Consider the following 21,888-nt stretch of genomic DNA (forward strand, 5'->3'; position numbering starts at 1 on the left):
CGAGGGACAGCCGTACCTGCTTCCGTGGGAGGTACAGCCCTGAGAATGCAGTTGGAGGATGGACTCTGCTGTTTGGCAGTGCTGTCCTTATACTAGAATAATGGTGGGAAGAAATCAACCCTTGCCAAACAAAAACAGTTCAAATAACCCCTACTCCCAAACCTCGCTGGCTTTTTATAGCATGTCTCCACAAGGGCCTCCTACCAGCACACCAGTGTCTGTCTGAAGTCGCATCTCCTCCCGTCCTGGCAGACAGCAATGTGCCCATGAGAGTTTGTGCTGTGACTGTCACCTAAAACCTCCCCTTCATCTTTTGGTGTGCAGGGGCTTTCTTAGTGCTTTGACCCTCTCTGGGAAAAATTAGATGTTATTCTGTGATAAACTGTGTTTCTTTTCACATGATAAGTTATCATGGTCTGTGCAGACAGCCAGTGTTGTGGTCCTGAAGCAGATTGCCTTTGTGAGTTCAGTAGATGTGTGTGCTCTTCCTTTAAAGTGGGATTTTTTGAGTACAAACGCTGACCTGTTGTTGCCCAGGGTGTATTTGGAGAACAGTTGATCTTCATACATCTTCTAAGCAGTAACAGTGCGACTCCTTCATAGTTACATCAAAATGTGTTTAAGTTTTGGGGAAATATTCCAGTTTTCCTGTGAGCCTCGTGTTTGTTCTTACTGGCTTGCAGGTCAAAGTGTGTCATGCTTCTTCCTACTACCACACTGAAACTTGTTTGCTTTTACCCTTAACACTGAAGATATCCTGATGCTCCCTTTTTATTCTGAGACAATAATCCTCTTGCAACATATTTAGAAGTGGTATTTTAACATTATTGTTAGTATCTGTTGCCAAAGAAAGAAATGTCTATCTGTTGACATTGAAATGGCTCAGATCACTGCAGGTGTCTGAGAAATGACTGGTTGCTTAAATGCTTTGAGTTGAATATGGTCGAACATGGTGATGGAATGGAAATGTGGCTCTTCAAAATGGTGGCTCTGGTGGGGCTTGGCTCCACTCTTAATGGTTCCATTTTCCTTGTGTTATTGGGCTGTCTTCTGTAATTAAGGACCAGCTGTAAGCAGCTGCATAAGAAACACAGGTTAAAAACATGGTGTCTGTCCAAAACTTAAAAATTTGTCCTTAAAATTTTAAAGCAGATGGAGTTCAGTAGGGGAGTACAAGATGAGACTGAGATGCATCATAAATACCAGGGGTTTTTATATATATAGACCCAGATTAGTGTTTTCTGAACAATGTCTATCATTTGGATATTGTTCTTTCTTTTAGATAGTGGGTTAACTTGATGAGGGTATAAAATCAGCATAAAAATCTACTTACTACTTAATGAGGCAATCTCTTAGAATTCATGTATCTTTTTGAAAAATGGGCCTCAGGTCTCTAAATAATTTAATACAGTCTTTATAATCTTCCTTTCTATCTGGTAGATCTGTGAGGTTGCACAGAAGCAATGAAAAGATCCTTGTCCTGCATGCTTCTATCTTGCCATGCATACTTAACCGGGCGAAAAGAGATCAAGCATTATCTTACACTCTACTGGATTTTCAACAGCTTTGTAAAGAATTACCTTTTAAAATACTTTATAAAGAAACTGCTAATAAACATGGCATTTAGGCAATGCTATCCCTTCTTCATTGTGCTGAAAATGATCAGAAGTTTTTCCATTTGGTGTAAGACAAGCAGCTTGCAGATTAGATCTATTCCATAGAGAGAACTTGAACTGCCCATTATGGAGTATTAATTCTATTTTCTCTAAAACCAGCATCATGATGTGGGAAGATACCTTTTGCCTCCTGTTTTGTGCAGCATTATAGTATTTTTTTTTTTAAAGTTTTGTTTTATCTAGGAGCCTTTGTTCACCACGTTAGTCACAGCTGATGATAGAGGACATCTGTGTGTCAGGTTTGGAAATTACTTTTAAAACAATGATTTAATGAAGCAAGGCCCACAGTATGTTCTCCTATTAATCAACAGGCAAAAAATATTTCAGCTGTATAAACAATTGTACATAGATCCAGCTACTTACTGTCAGTCTCACTGGCACTAACCAGAATTACTCTTGAGGAACTCTCTGAAGTTTATGCAGAGGCAGTCTCTCTCTAATTCCTGGAAACCAATAAGACTTTACTTCGTGGTGAAGGTACATTAAGAACAGTCTGTGCATCTTGCTGGAGGAATTTTGTTGCTAACACTGATAGCATTATAAAATAAATCAAAAGAGGTTACTAATCTGATTCTCCCTAGGCTTTCTTCTTTGTGCAAACAGAAGTAAACTGCTTCCATGCTGTTTTTGCATTGATGCTAATGATATCTGATTCAAAATTGTGAATAATCATACTTTATTGTGAAGTACTTTTTTATTTCTTAAACTCCAGAGTGGATGGAACATAAAAATTCAAATAGGCTGTATGTGAATCCTCCAGAAATTGCAAGATTTGAAAATTCTTACTGAACATCAGCTTTTCATAATCTTCAGTTCTCATGATAAAAACACTTCTTAGGATCATAGCCCAAGAGATTATTATCTGTTCTCTGCATTTTTATATTGTAAATATAGTTCAGCCAGTGACAATACTTCAGCAGATGGTTGATTTGTAATCGCTGCTTGTCCTGGTTTTGGTGAGGACAGAGTTAATTTTCTTCTTAGTAGCTGGTATAGTGCTGTGTTTTGGATTTTGGATGAGAATGGTGTTGATAACACAGTGAGAGTTTTAGTTTTTGCCAAACAATGTTTACACCAAGTCAAGGACTTTTCAGCTTCTCATACTGCCCTGCCAGTGAGGAGGCTGGGGGTATGCAAGAAGCTGGGAGGGGACACAGCCAGGACAGCTGACCCAAACTGGCCAAAGGGATATTCCATACCATATGATGTCATGCTCAGTATTTAAACTTGGGGGAAGCTGGCTGAGGTGTGATTGCTGCTCGGGGACAGGCTGGGCATCGGTCAACGGGTAGTGAGTAATTGCATTGTGCATCACTCATTTTGTATATTCTTTTATTATTGTTATTAACGTTTTCTCTTCCTTTCCTGTCCTATTAAACTGTCTCTGTCTCAACCCACAAGTTTTACTTTTTTTTTTATTCTCTTCCCCATCCCACTGAGGGTGGGGAGGAGTGAGCGAGCAGCTGCATGGTGCTTAGTTGCCAGCTGGGGTTAAACAATGACACTGGTCCAGCAAGATAAATTCTGCAGTATCAAGAATTTGGGCCTTTGTCCCTGTCTTTCGGACCACAGACAAGAACCATATGTCCACTGCACTGTGGATTTTTCACACTTTGGTAAAAATGGCCATGCTGTGTCAGGTAAAGTCTATCTCACTGCAATTCTGTCTTGATACTGGCCAATTCGTGTCGGATCTTAACTATGCTTTTGGTTTTGCATCTGACATTTCATACAGACCTTTTTCTGTCTTATCTTGAAACAACCATGTTCTCTACTCACTTTCATTGTGCCACTTTCGATTTTTATGAAACTTTTCTTGTATTCCCAACTCCTAATCTTTTTTTCTCCATCTTGAAGGGTAGTGTACTTCATCTGTTGCTTTCATCTGTAGTTAAGCAGAGGCCTATTATGCTAACAAAGGTAGAATCACACTAAACAGACTGTTAATATTAGCTTGTTGTGAATCCAGATATAAGTACACTAATATGGTATAATTGTATATGCAGTTTAGTACCCAGGGGCCTAGTAAAAATAGTATTACTACTGCTGTGTGTTGGAACCGTTCCATTAATTTCATTGTTCTTTTTGCCTATTTCTCAGTCTTTCACATTTCTACTACATTTCTTTTTTTGAGTTGAGGGTGAGAAAGCAAAGGGGACCAGAACTATGTACAGCTCTTAATCATAGAATGGTTTGGGTTGGAAGGGACCTCAAAGATCATCTAGTTCCAACCCCCCTGCCATGGGCAGGGACACCCTCCACTAGACCACATTGCCCAAAGCCCCATCCAACCTGGCCTTAAACACTTCCAGGGATGGGGCATCCACAGCCTCTCTGGGAAACCTGTTCCAGTGCCTCACCACCCTCATAGTAAAGAATTTCTTCCTTATATCCAATCTCTTTTAGTTTAAAACCATTACTTCTTGTCCTATCACTACAAACCCTGGTAAAATGTCTCTCCCCATCTATCTTGTAAGCTCCCTCTATATAGTGAAAGGCTGAAATAAGGTCTCCCTATTGCTATGTCATATTTCATACCAGTTATGTGAGTTGTCAATTGAATATTTTACACTTGCTGATTTCAACATTGATTTGTATTCTCTGCAGAGGTTATAAATTCAGGGTAAAAGTTGTCAGTTGAGTGTGACTGACAGGTTCTTGATTAATGAAGCCTAGGACTGAAATTGCAAAAAGAGGATGGATCTGCTGTTGGCGCTATGGAGGTGTCTGGGTTTTACAGGCTCTATATGTAAGGATGCTTTTCAGTCACTGTTGCTTAAGATAACTGTGAAAATAATACTATTAATACATATTGGAAAGCCAACAAAGTTTTAATAGAAGTAGAATGAAGTGCACTATCGTATAGCGTCATGATAGTCTGTTAATTCCTAATATTCAGTTTGATTTTTTTTTTTGACTACTGTCAAGTACCAAACTTACTTTTTCGTTATTACTGGTTGTAATAACCAGTACCAGCACAAATCATAGAATGATGTTGGTTTCATGTACAAATCATGTAGATGACGTCTGAAGGTTGTCTGATCCAATCCCTAATCAAAGCAGGACAAGTCAGAGCAGGTTGCTCAGCACCTTTTTCAGTGAAGTTTTGACCATGACCTGTCTGCATATATCTTTCAGTGTTTGACCACTTCCATGGTACAAAATCAAGAGACTTCACAACCGGTCCAAATTTTCTGCATTCCAACTTGTCTGTTGCCTTTCATCCTGCCCCTGCACACCTCTGAGGAGCCTGGGTCCATCTTCTCTTTGGCCCTCCACTAGATAGCTGTAGACAGCAGAGGCTTTTCCTTTTGCCTTCTCTTTTTAAGCTGAACAATCCCAGTTGTTTCAGCATCTCCTCATATCTCATGTGCTCCAGCCCCATCCGCCTCCGTGGTTCTCCTCCAGACTCATGCAGCAAGGTGTTGTGCTGCTTGAGCTGTGGGTCTTGCAAGTGCTGCGTAGAGGGGAAGAACTGCTGCTCCTGCTCCTCCTCCCAGAATATGTTTGGCCTTCTCTGCTGAAAAACATGCTGTTGTTGAGCGGTAATGGTTGTCTTAGAGCCATTTGTGTTTCTGACAGAAGATGGTTAATACTAAAATGTAGTAAATTAGCTAGTACTTTTAGATAAGGTATGATATTAGGTTGCAGTTCAGTGAAATGTTTAAGGGTGTATCTGTCCTTCTGTCTTCAGTGGAATTCAAATTTTTGCTCAAGTTTAAATGCTTCAATATAAAAAAAGAAATAAAATGTTGAAGCAGTTTCTTAAGACATTATTTTTAGCTTCAGACTAGTCTGCTGTGCTGTCTGTCATCTATATGTCCATTGATGGTGCTGTCTTGTTGTTAGGAAGCCAAAGTTAAAGTACTTTGACTTTAGCCTACAATGACTTTTTGATTATTCTCCTCTCTGGTAATTTTGAAACCCAACTGAGCTGGACTAAGATGATATTGATTTCAAACCAGGTTTTTAAAATCTGTTTGAATGTGGACCTTATCTCTGATTTAGCTTTTTTCCTTACTTTATTTTTAATGAAGCTCTTATGCTAATGGCATCTCAGTTTTTAAAAGTGAGAGGAGTTTTTTAGGCCCCCTAGATAAATTGTTTTTTAAAAACTTCTTAAAGGAGATGGTCTAAACTAAATGTGCTATTAATAGTTAATAAAAGAGTGAATATGCAACAGATTGTATCCATAGGTTCCCATGGAGGCTTTCGTTGACCTCCAAGCTCCTTTCTCAGTTCTATTAAATTTCCCTTTTTTCCCCTTCTCTCCTGGGAATGTGTCCCTGTGTCTCATTCTTTTGGAGGGCAAGGAGTAGAAATCTGTTTTCACTGTTAAACTACTGGCTTAGGGCAGGAACAGGAATATTTCATTTGGAAATAAAGGATAGAGGGGGTAAAAATAATGTCACTAAAGTAAGATTTTGGCAGAAAAAAATTGCAAAAAATGTAAAGCTTGAAGTGTGTGGCCCAGGCAATAAAATACAATATCTGTACGGGTGTTAATACAGTAACAGCTGAGAGGATCAGCTTGAGAATAGGTTACTGACTGGGTTGGAGGGAACTCTGAGTCATCAGCTTTTTTAATGCTCTTTTAATTGAAAAACAACAGCAACAACACCAAAAAAATAAAAAAGAAAAAAAGCACTCTTGAAACTGCCCTGACTGCAATTTTCTTTTAAGTGTCTTTCCTCAACTTAAAATGAAAGAAAAAAAGCTTTCTAATTCCAGATTGCTAAATGCTCTGCACTGCAGTTCATTACTTGATGAGAGAGTGGAGTGGGAAGCTCTTCAGGCTGTTAAAACACTTGGCTTATTTTGGTTGTGCCTGCGTAATGCTAGCTACATCATCTTATCTTTCCTCATCTGCTTTCTCCAGCTTTAAGTGAGGGTCACATACTGTTTCCTATGTAAAGCGATTCTAGAGCAGACTATGAAAAGAAATATTTGTTTGCTAAAACCACATTGTAGGCTGAAGGTATACACAGGTCCACCTTAATACCTATTGCTTTATTTCTAAAGAGCTTGCCACACCTAGAAGGTGTGGTGGGTTGACCCTGGCTGGAGGCCAGGTGCCCACCAGAGCCGCTCTCTCACTCCCCTCATTCACTAAACAGGGGAGAAAAGGCATAACGAAATGCTTGTAGGTCGAGATAAGGACAGGGAGAGATCACTCACTAATTGTTGTCACGAGCAAAACAGACTGAACTTAGAGAGGGAATTCATCTGATTTATTACTAGGCAAAACAGAGTAGAGGAATGAGAAATAAAATCAAATCTTAAAACACCTCCCCCCACCCCTCCCATCTTCCCGGGCTCGACTTCACTCCTGGCTTCAACCTTCCCCCCCTCAGCGGCACAGGGGGACGGGGAATGGGGGTTGTGGTCAGTTCGTCTCACGTTGTTTCTGCCGCTTCTTCATCCTCAGGGGGAGGACTCCTCTCATCGTTCCCCTGCTCCAACATGGAGTCCCTCTCATGGGGTGCAGACCTTCAGGAGCAAACTGCTCCAGCGTGGGTCCCCCACAAGGTCACAAGTCCTGCCAGCAAACCTGCCCTGGCGTGGGCTCCCCTCTTCACGGGTCCACCGGTCCGGCCTGGAACTTGCTCCAGCGTGGGCTTCCCACGGGCCGCAGCCTCCTTCAGGTGCCTCCACCTGCTCCAGCGTGGGGTCCTCCACGGGCTGCAGGTGGAATCTCTACACCCCCTCATCCTTCCTCCATGGGCTGCAGGGGGACAGCCTGCCTCACCATGGTCTTCACCACGGGCTGCAGGGGGATCGCTGCTCTGGCGCCTGGAGCACCTCCTCCCCCTCCTTCTGCACTGACCTTGGTGTCTGCAGAGTTTCTTACATCTTCTCACTCCTCTCTCCAGCTGCAAAAGCTCTCTCTGTCCAAGTGTTTTTCTTCTTCTGAAATATGTTATCACAGAGGCGCTGATTGGCTTGGCCTTGGCCAGCGGCGGGCCCGTCTTAGAGCCGGCTGGCATTGGCTCTATCAGACACAGGGGGAGCTTCTAGCAGCTTCTCACAGAAGCCACCCCTGTAGCCCCCCTGCTACCAAAACCTTGCCATGCAAACCCAACAGAGAAGGAAAGCAGGATGTGATCCTTGCTTTTCTCTGTCCCTACCCCAGTTTTCCTATCAAAGAAACAGGTAAACCTCCCCCTCCCTCATTCCCCCACCCCTCAAGTCTGACAGTACCGCACAGGGTCCCTCTTCCACCCGCACAGACTCTCACTGGTCGTTGTGGCCACTTCTCTCAGCTCCTGCTGGCATCATGTAAATGACCATGCTTCTCTGTTATCTGTTTGTCCTGGTTTTGGCTGAGATAGAGTTAATTTTCTTCCTAGCAGGTGCTATAGTGCTGTGTTTTGGATTTAGGATGAGAATGGTGTTGATAACACACTGATGTTTTCAGTTGTTGCCAAGCAGTCAAGGGCTTTTCAGCTTCTCATACTGCCCTGCCAATGAGAAGGTGGGTTCGACCAAGAAGCTGGGAGGGGATACAACTAGGACAGGTGGCTCAAGCTGACCGAAGGGATATTCCATACCATACGGTGTCATGCTGAATAAAAAACAACCCCAAACTAAGGGTGTTGTCTGGGGAAGGGGGGAGCGGCCGCTGATTGGGAACTGGCTGGGCATCAGTGGGTGGTGAGCGATTACATTGACCATCACTTGTTTTGTATATCCTATTATTATTGTTGTTGTTGTTGTTGGTTTTATTATTATTATTATTATTTTGTTTTCCCTTCCTTTTCTGTCCTATTAAACTGTCTTTATCTCAACCCCCGAGTTTTACCTTTTTTTCCCCCGATTCTCTCGCCCATCCCGCTGTGGCAGGGGGGAGTGAGCAAGTGGCTGTGTGGTGTTTAGCTGCCTGCCGGGTTAAACCACAACAATGTTTTGTCATGGTTTCTCCAGTTTTAAAGGACTTCATTACAGTAGTTTCTGTTTTCTATAAAGAACATGTCGTACAGAGCCAAAATGCACTCCTTTTTTTTCTTCCCTACTTGCCACTGCTTCTTCTCCTATTCAAAGCTATTCTTATCTGCTGCCACCTTTGTGCAAGTACTCGGTCATATAGATTTTCCGTCACCAAAACTTTATATCAAAGAATGTGGTATCAAGGGAAAGATATTTTTTTCCCTTTTACAGATAAAAGAAAATTGCTTTGTTTTCAGGATTCCCAAAAGACCAACTCAACTTGCTGTCAAAAAAAAAAAAAAATCTTTATTCTGTTTTTGTTCTCAATGTGTGGATTAAAAAAGATCATTTGGAGGGACTGATTATTTGAAATCTAGGTTTCCTGAGCAAACAAAAAACCCCTTTCAGTTCATCTAGGCATGGAAAAACTCGTTGCACTACTTAATTCTCTAGAACCAAAGTGGTTATGTCTAGTTAGCTTTTATTTGCTTTTAGAGTAGGCTGTCTGTTATGCCTTTGGATGTATTTGCTGTGGAAAACTGAAAAATACTAAGACTCAGTTATTAAGCAAGCTGACAGTCTTTTCTCATTCTTGACTGATGGGGGGGCTATGCAGTTTAAAAAAAAAAAAAGACTCAAGCAAGCAACCTTTCGAGCTTTCTCAAAGGATTAGAGAACTATATGAGGTAGGAAATTTCCTCTAGTGCTGGGAGTTGTTCTTCCAATGTTACTGGAAACATTGTGAGACAGTGGGGAAGAGCTTGATACTTAAGTAAAATTGGTTTATATCTGCTCAGGATAAATAATGCAATTTTGATCTTAAAGCTACTTCTATTTTCTTGTAAATTTTACAGAAAGGAGAGAATGAATGAAGTTGATACTTTTAGAAAATAATCATGTAATAGGCTAGGAGAGGGAAGGAGGTAAGGTCACATCTGGACTACTTTGTCCAGTTCTGGGCTCCCCAGTCGAAGAAAGACAGGAAACTACTGGAGAGAGTCCAATGGGAGGGCTACGAGGATGGTGAGGGGACTGGAGCATCTCTCTGATGAGGAAAGGCTGAGAGAGCTGGGTCTGTTTAGCCTGGAGAAGAGAAGACTGAGAGGGGATCTCATCAACGCTTATAAATATCTAAAGGGTGGGTGTCAAGAGGATGGGGCCAGACTCTTTTCAGTGGTGCCCAGTGAAAGGATAAAGGGGTACTGGGCACAAACTGGAACACAGGAAGTGTAGTGACAGGACAAGGGGTAATGGGTTTAAGCTGAAGGAGGGTCGATTTAGATTAGATGTTAGAAAGAAATTCTTTACTGTTAGAGTGGTGAGGCACTGGAACAGGTTTCCCAGAGAGGTTGTGGATGCCCCATCCCTGGAAGTGTTTAAGACCAGGTTGGATGGGGCTTTGGGCAACGTGGTCTAGTGGAGGGTGTCCCTGCCCACGGCAGGGGAGGTAGATGATCTTTGAGGTCCCTTCCAACCCAAACCATTCTATGATTCTATGAAGTTCCATCTCAATATGAGGAAAAACTTCTTTACTGTGAGGGTGACCGAGCACTGGGACAGGCTGCCCGGAGAGGTTGTGGAGTCTCCTCTGGAGATACTCAAAACCCACCTGGACACGATCCTGTGCAACCTGCTCTAGGTGATCCTGTTTTAGCGGGAGGGGGTTGACTAGATCATCTCCAGAGGTCCCTTCCAACCCCTGACGTTCTGTGATTCTGTGTTTGCTTTAATATATTATTCATATGCAGAAAATAATAGGTACCTCTAAATGCTTTAGTGGAGGAGTCTTAGCTGGAGGAATGTTCTGCAGATGATGCAGAGAAAGCTGGGCTGGAAGCTGTCATTCTGTAAGGAAAGGCAAAACAGAAACGGTTCCCATGCCTGTCTTCTGTTGTCCAGATCACCAGTCTGAAATTTCTTTTTTTGGTCCCATTTGTAACTGTTCTTTGAAGATTTATCTGGATCGAAGAGAGGGTATTGACTGACACTAGGACAAGAACGGGTCTGAGAAACTAATCTGAAGTTTGAGCTTAATTGATGCTAAACTGATGAGTGACTGTCTTGTTGCTTGGCTAAGCCTGTCTTTTTGGAAACAATCCTCTACAGCAAGAGCACAAAATGCTGGCAGCAGCAGCAGCGCTACATAGTTTTAAGCTGTTGCTACAAGCTGTTACCTAGATTAGCTGGCAAAAGAATGTTTGAACCTGTAAATGACTTTGGCAGAGCCCAGTCTCTAACCATAGTTTTCTGGCAGTAAAATTTTGCCAGGTATTGTACTAAGAATTTGAGGGATGGGGTATTACAAGGTTTCCAGGCACCAGATGTCTGCCTGCATGTGCTGGGGGATTTTTAGGTTGGCTTTATGTCTATCTACAATATTTTTATTTTCCTGGAAGTGTATGCAGTACGTTTTCAGAAGGTGATGCCGAGATATCATTAATACCCATTCTTCTGCTTTTTAGCTTTCATTATTTAAACTCCTTTTAGAACTAAGGTGTGTTTGTTTTGTTGTTTTTGAGAAGTATCTGTATCTTTTAGTTGGCAGTGGATCACACCTAAGCTCCTACTATCATCATACAATCCATTTTACCTACAGAGGAAAATCAAAATGCCTTACCAGGTGATTTACCATTTCTAAACATAACTTGTGGGTTATGCCTAGTAACAAGAATAACAGTTAAATTAGAGGCAGCTGGCATTAAAAGTTTCAGATAACCACTTACGAAATACACGTTTGGAAAACATCACTTGCTTTCCAGCAGTAAAGATTTGACAAGAACGGCTCCTCCCACCCTGTTTAGCTCAGTGTAAGCTAATAAGGTTGGGGTTTTTTTGGATGTGAAGCCAAATTTCCAAATCTTATTTTTGCCTTTCGCTTATAAGGAGGAATGTCTAGTTAGGTGGGTAGTTTAGACCAGGCTAAGAAAAAGCCGGTTAGATGGCAGCAATCCACTTCACGTATCACCACTTCATGTAATGTCACCTTCTAGGACAGCAGTATCCTTATTTTTCTATTGCTCTTTATCTATTGCTGCCATTTTGCAGTCTCACTAGAGCAAGCCTCAGCTGCCCTTTACTGTAGCATCTTTTGAATTCTTGTAAACATATGCATTAAGGAAATTTACATCAGATAAAGTAATTATCTGAAACCACAGCACAAAAAGTCCAACCAAATCTGGTCTCATTAAATTAATCATGACATTAGGAGGTCTCATCCTTTTGACTTCATTTTTATTCATAGATTAGAAGAAGGAAAACAAACGTATCAGTGGTTTCTCAAGTTCAAATGAAGTGATTCAAATGCAGGAATGTTTCTAAATCTCCTAGCTGAAAACAACAGCAATTAAGGCAGAAGTATCATAAACAAAACCCAGACATTTTGGAGAGAAATTTTTTTTTTCCATTGTAAAAATTACCAAATGTTTAATTTTTTGGTGCTGTATCTTTTGCATCATCTGTTTCCCTATGGTTCTGTGAGCAATTATGTTGCTCCATTTTTTAAAGATTTAATGATTTTATTGTTATGCGCTATTTTAATCTATTGTAATAACTAACAACAGATTTAATGGTTATCAGAAACTCCTGAAGTACGATTTCAGTTTTCAGAAGACTTATTTTCAGAAGAAAAATTTATTTAATTCTGAAAACTTGTTTTGTTTTTCATTTTTTAGTTTAGACCCATTCTCTGTTGTTAACAACCATGTTTTGCCTGGAGTTGTTTATTTTTAAGAAGGCTGTAATATATGAATTCAACAGAAGATGGATGGCAGGATTGCTGATAGGAAAATGCAAAAATAGAATAGTTAGTTTTAGGGCTAGATAATTTTAATAAAAGTTTCATACTCATTTTCTGTTATAAAAACAGCCACCTTGCAGTCAAAGTCCTTTGGGTTTTTTAGTGCAGTTTGTAAAGCTCCTTTAATATAGAGATTTCTTTTATTTCTTTCATTCTGTTTATTGGTTTGTAAACCTGAAGGCTGTAAATTTTATGAAAGAAAATCCTTTAATTTTGTGTATGCCTGTTGATATGTGTGGTTGCCATGGTACAGATTTGGAGTGAGACTTTTAAATCTCTGACTTGAACCAGTATGATGATTTTTAGCATCATTTTCCTGATACAATTAAGTCTGAAAAATTCCGAGTGCTTACTGAATTTAGCTCACTGGATGTTCTAAAGGTCTAAAGTTCTAAAGTAAAGGTCTAAACTTTACTACATGGTCTTAAAATTTCTGATTTGTGTGATGGAGTTTTGTTGAGAGTTCATGACTCCCTTTGAGTTACAAGCCATTGTCTGAGAACAGCTGCTTTAATTTCTAGCTATTTATTTTAATGCCTTCTTTCCAATTGTTTTGTACAATGCCGTATTGTGAATAGAGTTTTATATAACTTTCATCAAATAGCTGAGCAGATCAGGAATTGTTAAAAACCTTGCATCCGTTCCTTAGGACATTTCTGATTCCTTTCCTAACAACCCCTGCTGTAGAGTTCCAGTTTATTCGATGAGCATAGTCATTGATGGTGGGCCTCAAGATTTAGGTTGGCTGTAAGGTCCTTTGAAGATAAAGATGGATTTTGAACTCTGTTAAGAAGTCTATAGGAAGTTTATGAAGAACAGAAGTTCTGTCATAGGCATTCAGCAGCTTGAGGTCATGACAGATGTTGCAAAATCTGTTGCAAGATAAAGTTTTTTAAGCCCAAAGCCTCCATGCTCAGGTGTGATGCCAAGTATGAAAACCTTAGGGCTGTTGTTTGTGAATTAAAGTTCATAGTTGCATTTCTTAGTAAATCTTTTTCCTTTGTGAAGCTTGGAGTCGAGGCAAGGGTATGTCTGAGCTCTGGACAGCCCCTAGCTAGTAGTAAGTGCTGATTTGGTTGGTTTTCCACTGAGGAAATGCCACTGGACTACTGAACCCTTTGATATACTTGTCTGCCCTGTGATGTCATGTGTCTTGTTTGAGAATATCTTACCAGATATATAGATTGGCTTTATTTAATCTGTTGGTTGATTTTACTCAGAGACATTTTGAAGGTAGTGATGTGACTATATGGCAGGACAGGTGGGACTGTGTACTGTTTGAATGTTAATGCTACTTGGAAACCAGATGGAAAATTTGTCAGACCACATTCTGCTGTTAATAATAAAGAAATAATAAAGAAAGTGATGGTACAATTCAGACATGAATTAGAAATACCATAATTTTTCAGTGAAAATGTTTTTCTTAGGCAGGTCTGATTATCTTTTAAAGAAGAAAATGTTCTCTAAACCCCCTTCCTGAGTTCTGCTCTTGAAACTGTTCACAGATTGTCAGCTTTCTGAAGCTGAAACTCTTTGCATGTAAATTGTTCTTCACTAACAGACCCATATAGGTTTTTATACTGAATCAATACATTTATTTTTCTGTACGTTCAGGAAGGACTTTGAAAATGTAAAAATGTAGATCCTCTTCACCTTTTTTTTTTTTTTTTTTTTTTTTTTAGATGGCAACTATACATATTGTGATCTATATTAGGTGTTCTGAGTGGGTATACCAGATGTCATAAGATGTATAAAACATTGAATTTTTCACTAGACTATGTTCTGCCCTGTAAACTACTCTGGGCAGAAAGGAATTCAACTGAATAATGGAGTCAAGTATTTTAGATTTTTGACTGATATCATATAGCTTTCTGTATTACTTTTTTTTTTTTAATATGTATGATACTTTGAAAATTTAAAATTAACAGAGAAGAAAACTTTCTCTGTTTGCCAGAAGTTTTTGTTTTTTCTCTTAATTGAGAAACTTTTCTGCTTTTTGAATGCAACTTCATACCATTGCTACCAAAGTTATGGAAAAAAATTAATTAATTTATGCTCCCTCTGCTGGCCTTCCAGCTGTGCAGAATAGATCTATCCCATGCCTTCAAAGTACCCCCACATGCAACTGGTTTGTGGAAATTGGGTCTTTGGGGGACAAGGGAGAACACTTTGTCTGCAAGATCCAGAGCTGAGCAGTGAGTAGTGGCATGTCTGAAATAACCTCTCAATAACAGTGAGAGCTTTTAGAAGGGAAACAACAATGATATTTTGTGATAACTTTGAGTACACTCAGTTGCAGCAGATGTGCAAACTGTTAGTATGATATAGGAGAGCTGTACATTTGCCACCAGTAGTATACACTGTGTACAAAAATTGTTTCATTTTTTTTGCCTGGGCTTTCTGAAAATCATCTTTGTAGTACAGTGCAGAAAAGCAGAACTGAAATAAATGGTCAAGTTGTTCCAAAACAATTGAAATAATCCCAGTTTGTTTGAAACTAAGGTGCAAAGCCTGTTATGCCTGGGAAACATTGTCTTGATAGCAATCACTTAAGAACGATTATGTATTCTTTTGTTGTTGTTTTTTTTTAAGCTGGACCCGTGATCTGCAGAATGCTAACATACCCTCCAACTCGAAGAGCCTTAATTGTGGGTTGTGGTCTGCAGATGTTTCAACAACTGTCAGGGATTAACACCGTCATGTATGTATTTACTGCTTGCTTCTCTTTATAAACTATAAGAAAAAGACAATTAAACCAGTAGAAGTTGTAGATGGGCTTCTGGACAAAATGTGAAATGTGAAAAGTTGAGTGTGAGAGCTGGAATGCTTGTTTGAAATCCAGATATTGACATATTTGGTGTCTCAAATTGGTACGAGAGGATGTTAGTATAAAGGCAGACATTTATATAGAGATGTGAATGCAAACTGTACTCTGGGAGATGCATTATTATATATTAAGGTTTATGGCCAAAGCTATGTATGTCTACTTAAGAAAGTACACTTATGGTTTACGTTTGTGTGCAAATAGATCAAAATACAATGAGGGTTAGACTGTTGACCATGTAAACAAGATGGAGAATTACTGTGAAGTGCTAAAGGAGGTAAGATGCTGAGGGAGGAAGCATTTCCTGTTATTACATGGTTCTGTTGCATGTATGAAGACTCAGTACACGTAGAAGTGAAGAACAATACGTTGGGTTTTCTGATAAGCTGTTAGCTCACAAGAGGAGTAGCTCTTGACAAACGTGCAGTGCACAAGACCTCGTTTAAGTTGAAATTACTGTTGAGCTACCCTATAAGAGTAACTGTAACAAATATGATTTCCATATTGTTTTAAAAGCAAGTGTAAAATATATTACAGTAACATCTTATGAAGAGAACTATGTCTAAGGAAGCAAGCTTGTTAGGAAAGACTTAAAAGGAACAGCTAAAAGGTTAAGCTTTTAGTGATGTCAAGAACTACCATATTAAATATTAGAGTAAATATCTGCCATCTATCACAAGGTGGGGGGGAAAAAACAAACTCAGTATTGTTAAACTGGAAAGGAGGGAAATATGTAACAGGTAGAGAGAGGATTTATGAAGTAGGAATTGTAACCAAATGTGGGAAACAGGAGAATGCAAAACTGGTAAGTTGTGTGTGAAAACCAGAAGACAGGCACAGAAAGAACTTCGAGAAATTCTTCAGGTACATCAGAAGCAAGAGACCTATTAGTCTCCTGGCCCAGGAAGGATCAAGACGTTGTAAGAACACTAGCAGAAGATAAATCTTTAGCAGCAAATCTTACAAAGACTCTTTTTGCATTTGTGTTAATTATGGAGGGTATATGAAGCTTCCTCCACTGGAGCTTGCTTAAGATGTCTCAGATGGTCTGTTTCAAATTTAAGTGTTAGAGGAAGAACTTTTAGAACAACCTGATTAAAACAAATAGTAACAAATTGCCTGGACTAATCAGGGTACACCCGACAGGTCTGGAGTAATTTGAATACATAATCACTGAATTTGGAAATGTATCATAACCTGTGTGAAGCTACAGCCCAGAAAGTTTTATTTCTGTCCTTACCAAAATTAATTGAAACTGTCATAGAATCAAATGAGAAGATGTGTGTTTACAAATATGAAAAATTAACATGTACGTGGAGAACATAAAAATAATAAAGAAGAAACATGAATGTTGTAGACAGATTATAGCTTGCAAATCGGTTGGATGTGAGTTCATGGGCATGTTAGAACTATGTATCCCATATGAACTAACTATCCTAGTCCATGACAGCTGCTGCCATTTCTTGAAGAAACCAGGTGGTCACAAAAGTAAAAGAAAAGCCCTCTCACGTTAATAACTTTCTAAGATAGGAAAAAAAAAGATAATAATAAAAGATCAGTTATCATAAGCCAAGAGTAGACTCTTACAGGGATCTATGTGGAGATCTTTGCTGCTTTAATAAGTCTGTGAAAGGGGCTAAACAGCAAAATACCAGCTTGTACTGATACACCATTCAGGATATTAAGACCCTCAGATCTGTGAACATGAACAGTTGCGGGAAGATAATACAAGATAACAAGTGAATAAAATGGCAATATTATACGGTAATGCTTGCCTTACTGTAACAAAATGGCTAACTAACATGCATGGCAGTCTAAATTGTTACTACTCAAAAAAAGAGGTGTTGAAAGTTGCACTATAGTTCTGTACAAACATCATGATGACATCCATAACCAGTCTGGAATAGTACAAACAATTGCAGATGCCCTTTCTTTTAGTAAGGATAAACCAGGTTATATGTGGGGACAGAGATACCTATGTTTGAACAGGATGGTTAGGACTCTGCAGCTTGGAAAAAAAATTAGTTCAGAAGAAACGCAAGAGGCATATAAAGCTACTAATGTTACGGCAAAGATGGGGAGAGCATAATATTCATCATTTCTTACAACACAGTTTTGATGACTCCTAGCTCTTACCCAGCAGTAGGTTTAAAATAAACATTTTTTTCATGCACCACATGATTACATAGAGGAACTCATTGCCACAGGATGTTATGATGCCAAATGTAGAAATAAGTTTAGACTTTAATTAGTGAAATTTATATAATAAACATTATTAAAGTGTTATTAAACTCGATAGGGATGTAACCTCTGGCCAAGGACAGTCATTCTCACATTTTGGTTCTTACTACTTTAGGATGCCTTATTAGGCTAGAACAAAAAAATTGACAGTTCACAAGGTTTATGATATTGATAGGTTGACTTTGTTTATTTTAAACTTAATATGTTTTAAAATCTCAAACTCCTTTTTGTGTAGGAGGTTTTACAAATAGTTTGGAATTGACCTAATTTGCCTGTGGATGTGTAGGAGGACAGAATTACAGCTACAAAACATAGTTAAATCTTAGCTTTAAAATAAGAAAATGCCTGTAACAAACACACGAAGGCACTGTTGTTAAAGGACTGGCTTGTAAACTATTTGCAATATCTAGTATTTTTTTAATAATCCAGTATAACTAAATTGTTAGTTATCAGGTATGCAAGACAGACATGAAAGGACATTTTTCAAAAATAAGTAAGCAGCTATTGATGGTTTGCTTACATAGAAATTGGTGATTGCTTTTTAATGCAGTAATTAAATGGTGCCTTAAGGAACTGTCAGATTGTATTAACTCTCTAAGCACTATTTTCCTCTCCATAATGTTTGGTCGTGTCGTTCTGGGATTGCTGTTCTGTTGCAGCAGGAAAACAGTCATTGGTTATGGTTAAAGGTTGTAGGATTGTGTGGACTTTCCTTCAGTGATTTTGCCTCTTGTTTACCAAAATGTTTTGATGGTCAGTGTTCACTGTAACTTTGGCGCTGCTGTGAATCCTCTTCTCTTGCTATACCCTTTTCTAGGCCATAGGAGAAGAGGCTGATGACCCCAACTTGCAGTTGCCTGGCTTTCTCTGGCAGAGAATTTAGCCTCTGGTTGCCCCCTTTCCCCTTACATATTTCTATGGGACTCTTCTACCCTGTGACCAGTGACCTTAACATGGCAGCATCCATAATGGGCCCTGACTTGTACTAATCTTCTGGCTTGAGGATTTCCACTATTTCTGATATAAAAGAATTTGTTAAAACTTGTATTTTACTGTGAGAAAATGAAGTCATAGGAGTGAGTTTGTGTGTGTGTCTGAAAAACTCATTTAAAAAACCCCAAACATAATCAAATCACAAAGCAGGAAAGTGAAATGAAAATATCAGTAAGAAAACAGTTGTAGTATGATTTAATACTTCCCCAATTTGTATATGCTTTACTGAGTAACTCTTCTACTTAAGAAAACAAAAGTTTGAATCAAAAAGTATGGGTGGCAGAGGTAGGAAATTATATAGAGGAATTTTGCAGGAGTCTAAAAATAATCACTGAGTGTACCCAGGAGTAGAAGAGATCCTAAAAAGCAGAAGAATACCTACCAGAAACACATGGAGACAACAACAAAAATCTAGAGCTTCCATGCTTAAGAGTTCAGAAATCTGTTATATATTTTCTGGTTAAAAATCAGATATCAGTAGTGAAGCCAATAAAAGCAACGAAGTCCATATGTAGTTGGATTTCTCTTGAGGGTGGGAAGAGGAAAACTAGAGCTTTTGTAAGAATTGTTGAGGACTGTGCTCTGTCCATCCCGTCGTGCAATAAACTGATCTAGTTTTTGTACAGAAATATTTTCATATTATATTTGAATCAACCATGAATGTGCATAACATCCAACCATGAGGAAGTGGAAACTCATCACGAACAGGATGTTATTGAACGGATGAGAACGGCATGAGGAGCAACCTCTGCATTGAGGAGGTGGATCTAAAAGAGAAGCAAAATGTAAAAATAGGCTAAGGAGATTGACTGTCACAGGAACAAATTCTAGCATGATAAATTTAGTCAGTAAAAGAATAAAGCTCTGTGACCTATTGCTTTGATTCCTTTTTTCCTAAGAACAAGGGTACTGCTGTTAGATAGAGTGCCTGAAGTATAAAAAATGTTTCCTTTTTGTCATGGCTTTTGCCAGCTTAACTGACCTGTAAAAGATAAAGTCATACAATTTTAGACAAGCATCTCTCACATTGATGCAAGCAGGTCTGAAATGGTTTAACTTTTCAATTTCTTATCATTCTGGTATTTTCTCATCTTGAAAACGGAAGTTCACTGTTTCAAGTCACAAATCTCCAGACAGGAGACTGAAAAAGGCGCTGTGAAGGAAGTTATATTTCAGGAAAGCAGGTACTACAAATTAGCTTTTTAATAGTAACATAGCCCAGAATTTGGTTAAAACAGTGGTATGCAGATATTTTCAAGCCCACAGTGGCCCCTAGTTAAAACTTGGGGGAGGAGGGCCATTTTAAGGTAAAACGTAAAGCTAATTTTTCTCATCAGTTTCTTCTTTAAAAAAAAAGAAAATAATATTTAAAAAAGGAAGAAATTCCTTTTTTGGGGGGTGGGAGGAAGAGGAGGCTTGAAGGATTTGACTATTTCAGATTGTTTGGTGAAAAACATCAAGAGACTACATGGATACTTTAGCTATATGCTCACATTTTCCTGTAGGACTAGGACTTCTGAAAACATTCCTGGTATTGTGCAGCTTCATCGCAGTAAAAAAAAATAAAGCAAACACATGGGGAGGGAGTTCAGTATTGTTTTGTCAGAACTGCATGTAGGTATTGTGGCCTGTGCTGGAGTTTCTGCTGCTTTTTTGGGGGCTTGCTAGTTTTGAGTGAGCTGATGGACGTTCATGCAGGCTGCCTGTGCCCTCAAGACTATAAATCTGAGATAAGATTGAAGAGACAGCTGTATCATCTTGATTGTTCTTATTCTCACGAAACTTTAAGCGAACTCGATGAAAGCCAAACAAAATATTTTGTTCTGCAGTTGAAACACTAAGCTTGATGCTAATTTTGTAATTTGCCGTTATCTTTTTACATTGTGTTAGAAAAGCTTTCTGCAACAGAAAAGTGATATAATGTGTCAACAGGGAGAGCTTATGGCCTTCAGCATTTTTGTTAAGCTTGTATTTTTGCTGGTGCATGTGATCTGTTATTCATAGTTAATAAAATGTTTTTTTATTGTTAAGATATCCTTGCATCTCCTAAATGTTAAGTGAATCCACATGTAAAATGTATTGGTGTTTGGATTTGGTCCACAGATGCTTTTGAGCTCTGACAGTCTTGCTGTGACAGTCTTTAATCTATGCAAGCAAACAAAAGAACAAAAAAAAAAAGAGATTATAAAAAGAAGTATCTTTTTCCAGCTGGCGAGAAATAGGGAGTTGAAGAAGATACTGTATGGAGAAGGAAAAAAGGCTCAGAGTAATGAGAGAGGAAAAAAAGCTGGATAAAAGAAAGAAGGAAAAGACAAAAGAGGACAAGAGGAGGTTATGTAAGAAGTGGAAATTGAAGGGTTGAAGATAAGAATATTAAAACAATTAACATGAAAAGTGAACGAATATCATACTGAATGTAAATGAGAGAATGAAAGAGAACAGGAGTGGGACTGGAAAGAAGCCAGAATACTTCTGAAGTTTAATAGAGGCTAGAGAGGAGTTTACTGGAAGCAAAGCGCATCGAGTCGTATAATTGTTTATGTTGGAAAAGACCTTTAAGATCATCAAGTCCAACCATTAACCTAGCACTGCCAAGTCCACCACTAAACCATGTCCCTAAGCACCACACCTACACGTCTTTTAAATACCTCCAGGGATGGTGACTTCACCACTTCCCTGGGCAGCCTGTTCCTGTGCTTGACAACCCTGTCAGTGAAGAAATTTTTCCTAATATCCAATCTAAACCTCCCCTGGCACAACTTGAGGCCTTTTCCTCTTGTCCTATCATTTGTTTTTTGGGGAGAAGAGACCAACAGCCACCTGGCTACAGCCTCCTTTCAGGCAGTTGTAGAGAGCGATCAGGGCTCCCCTCAGCCTCCTTTTCTCCAGGCTAAACAACCCCACATCCCTCAGCTGCTCCTCATCAGACTTGTGCTCCAGACCCTTCACCAGCTTCATTGCCCTTCTCTGGACACACTCCAGCACCTCAATGTCTTTCTTGTAGTGAGGGATGACGTTTCCCAACAGGTTTAATTGCCAGGTCTATTGTGCAGCAATTGCAGAGTTGGAACCCACGAGGAGCTGTAAACCTTCACATCTGTTCTCTGAGCAAGCGTGAGGCTGCATGCACCTCGCTGTAGCCTTAGGACAGAGCAGGGCTTGTAGCAGCACTTGGCACTTCTGCCCCTGGGGGTGGCTGCCCCGACAGGGACTTGTGGCTGACCCCCAGAGGGACGGTGAAAGTCAAGACTGAGAAACTTGCCTTTAAATTCCATTTTTAAAGTTTTTTGAAATGAAGTACTGAATAGGTAGCAGATAAACCTTTCAGTTTTTTGTTGAAGATCATTGAATAAATACCTTGTTTCGTGAATTACAGCACAAGTAGTAGCAACCTTCTCTACTCCTTCAGCATCAGCAGCCACAGAGAGATT

At 39.4% G+C, this 21,888-nt stretch overlaps 1 protein-coding gene across 1 annotated transcript in view; it reads left to right on the forward strand.

Moving 5' to 3' along the window:
* SLC2A13 (solute carrier family 2 member 13) overlaps nt 1-21,888 on the forward strand; it is a 173,015-nt gene that overhangs the window by 63,940 nt on the left and 87,187 nt on the right. Inside the window, exon 4 of the mRNA XM_054843980.1 lies at nt 14,992-15,100. Coding sequence (XP_054699955.1) covers nt 14,992-15,100 — 109 coding nt within the window. The remainder of the gene's footprint in view (nt 1-14,991; nt 15,101-21,888) is intronic.

Source organism: Grus americana, chromosome 1 (assembly GCF_028858705.1).
Source record: "Grus americana isolate bGruAme1 chromosome 1, bGruAme1.mat, whole genome shotgun sequence".
Classification (NCBI taxonomy): Eukaryota; Metazoa; Chordata; class Aves; order Gruiformes; family Gruidae; genus Grus; species Grus americana.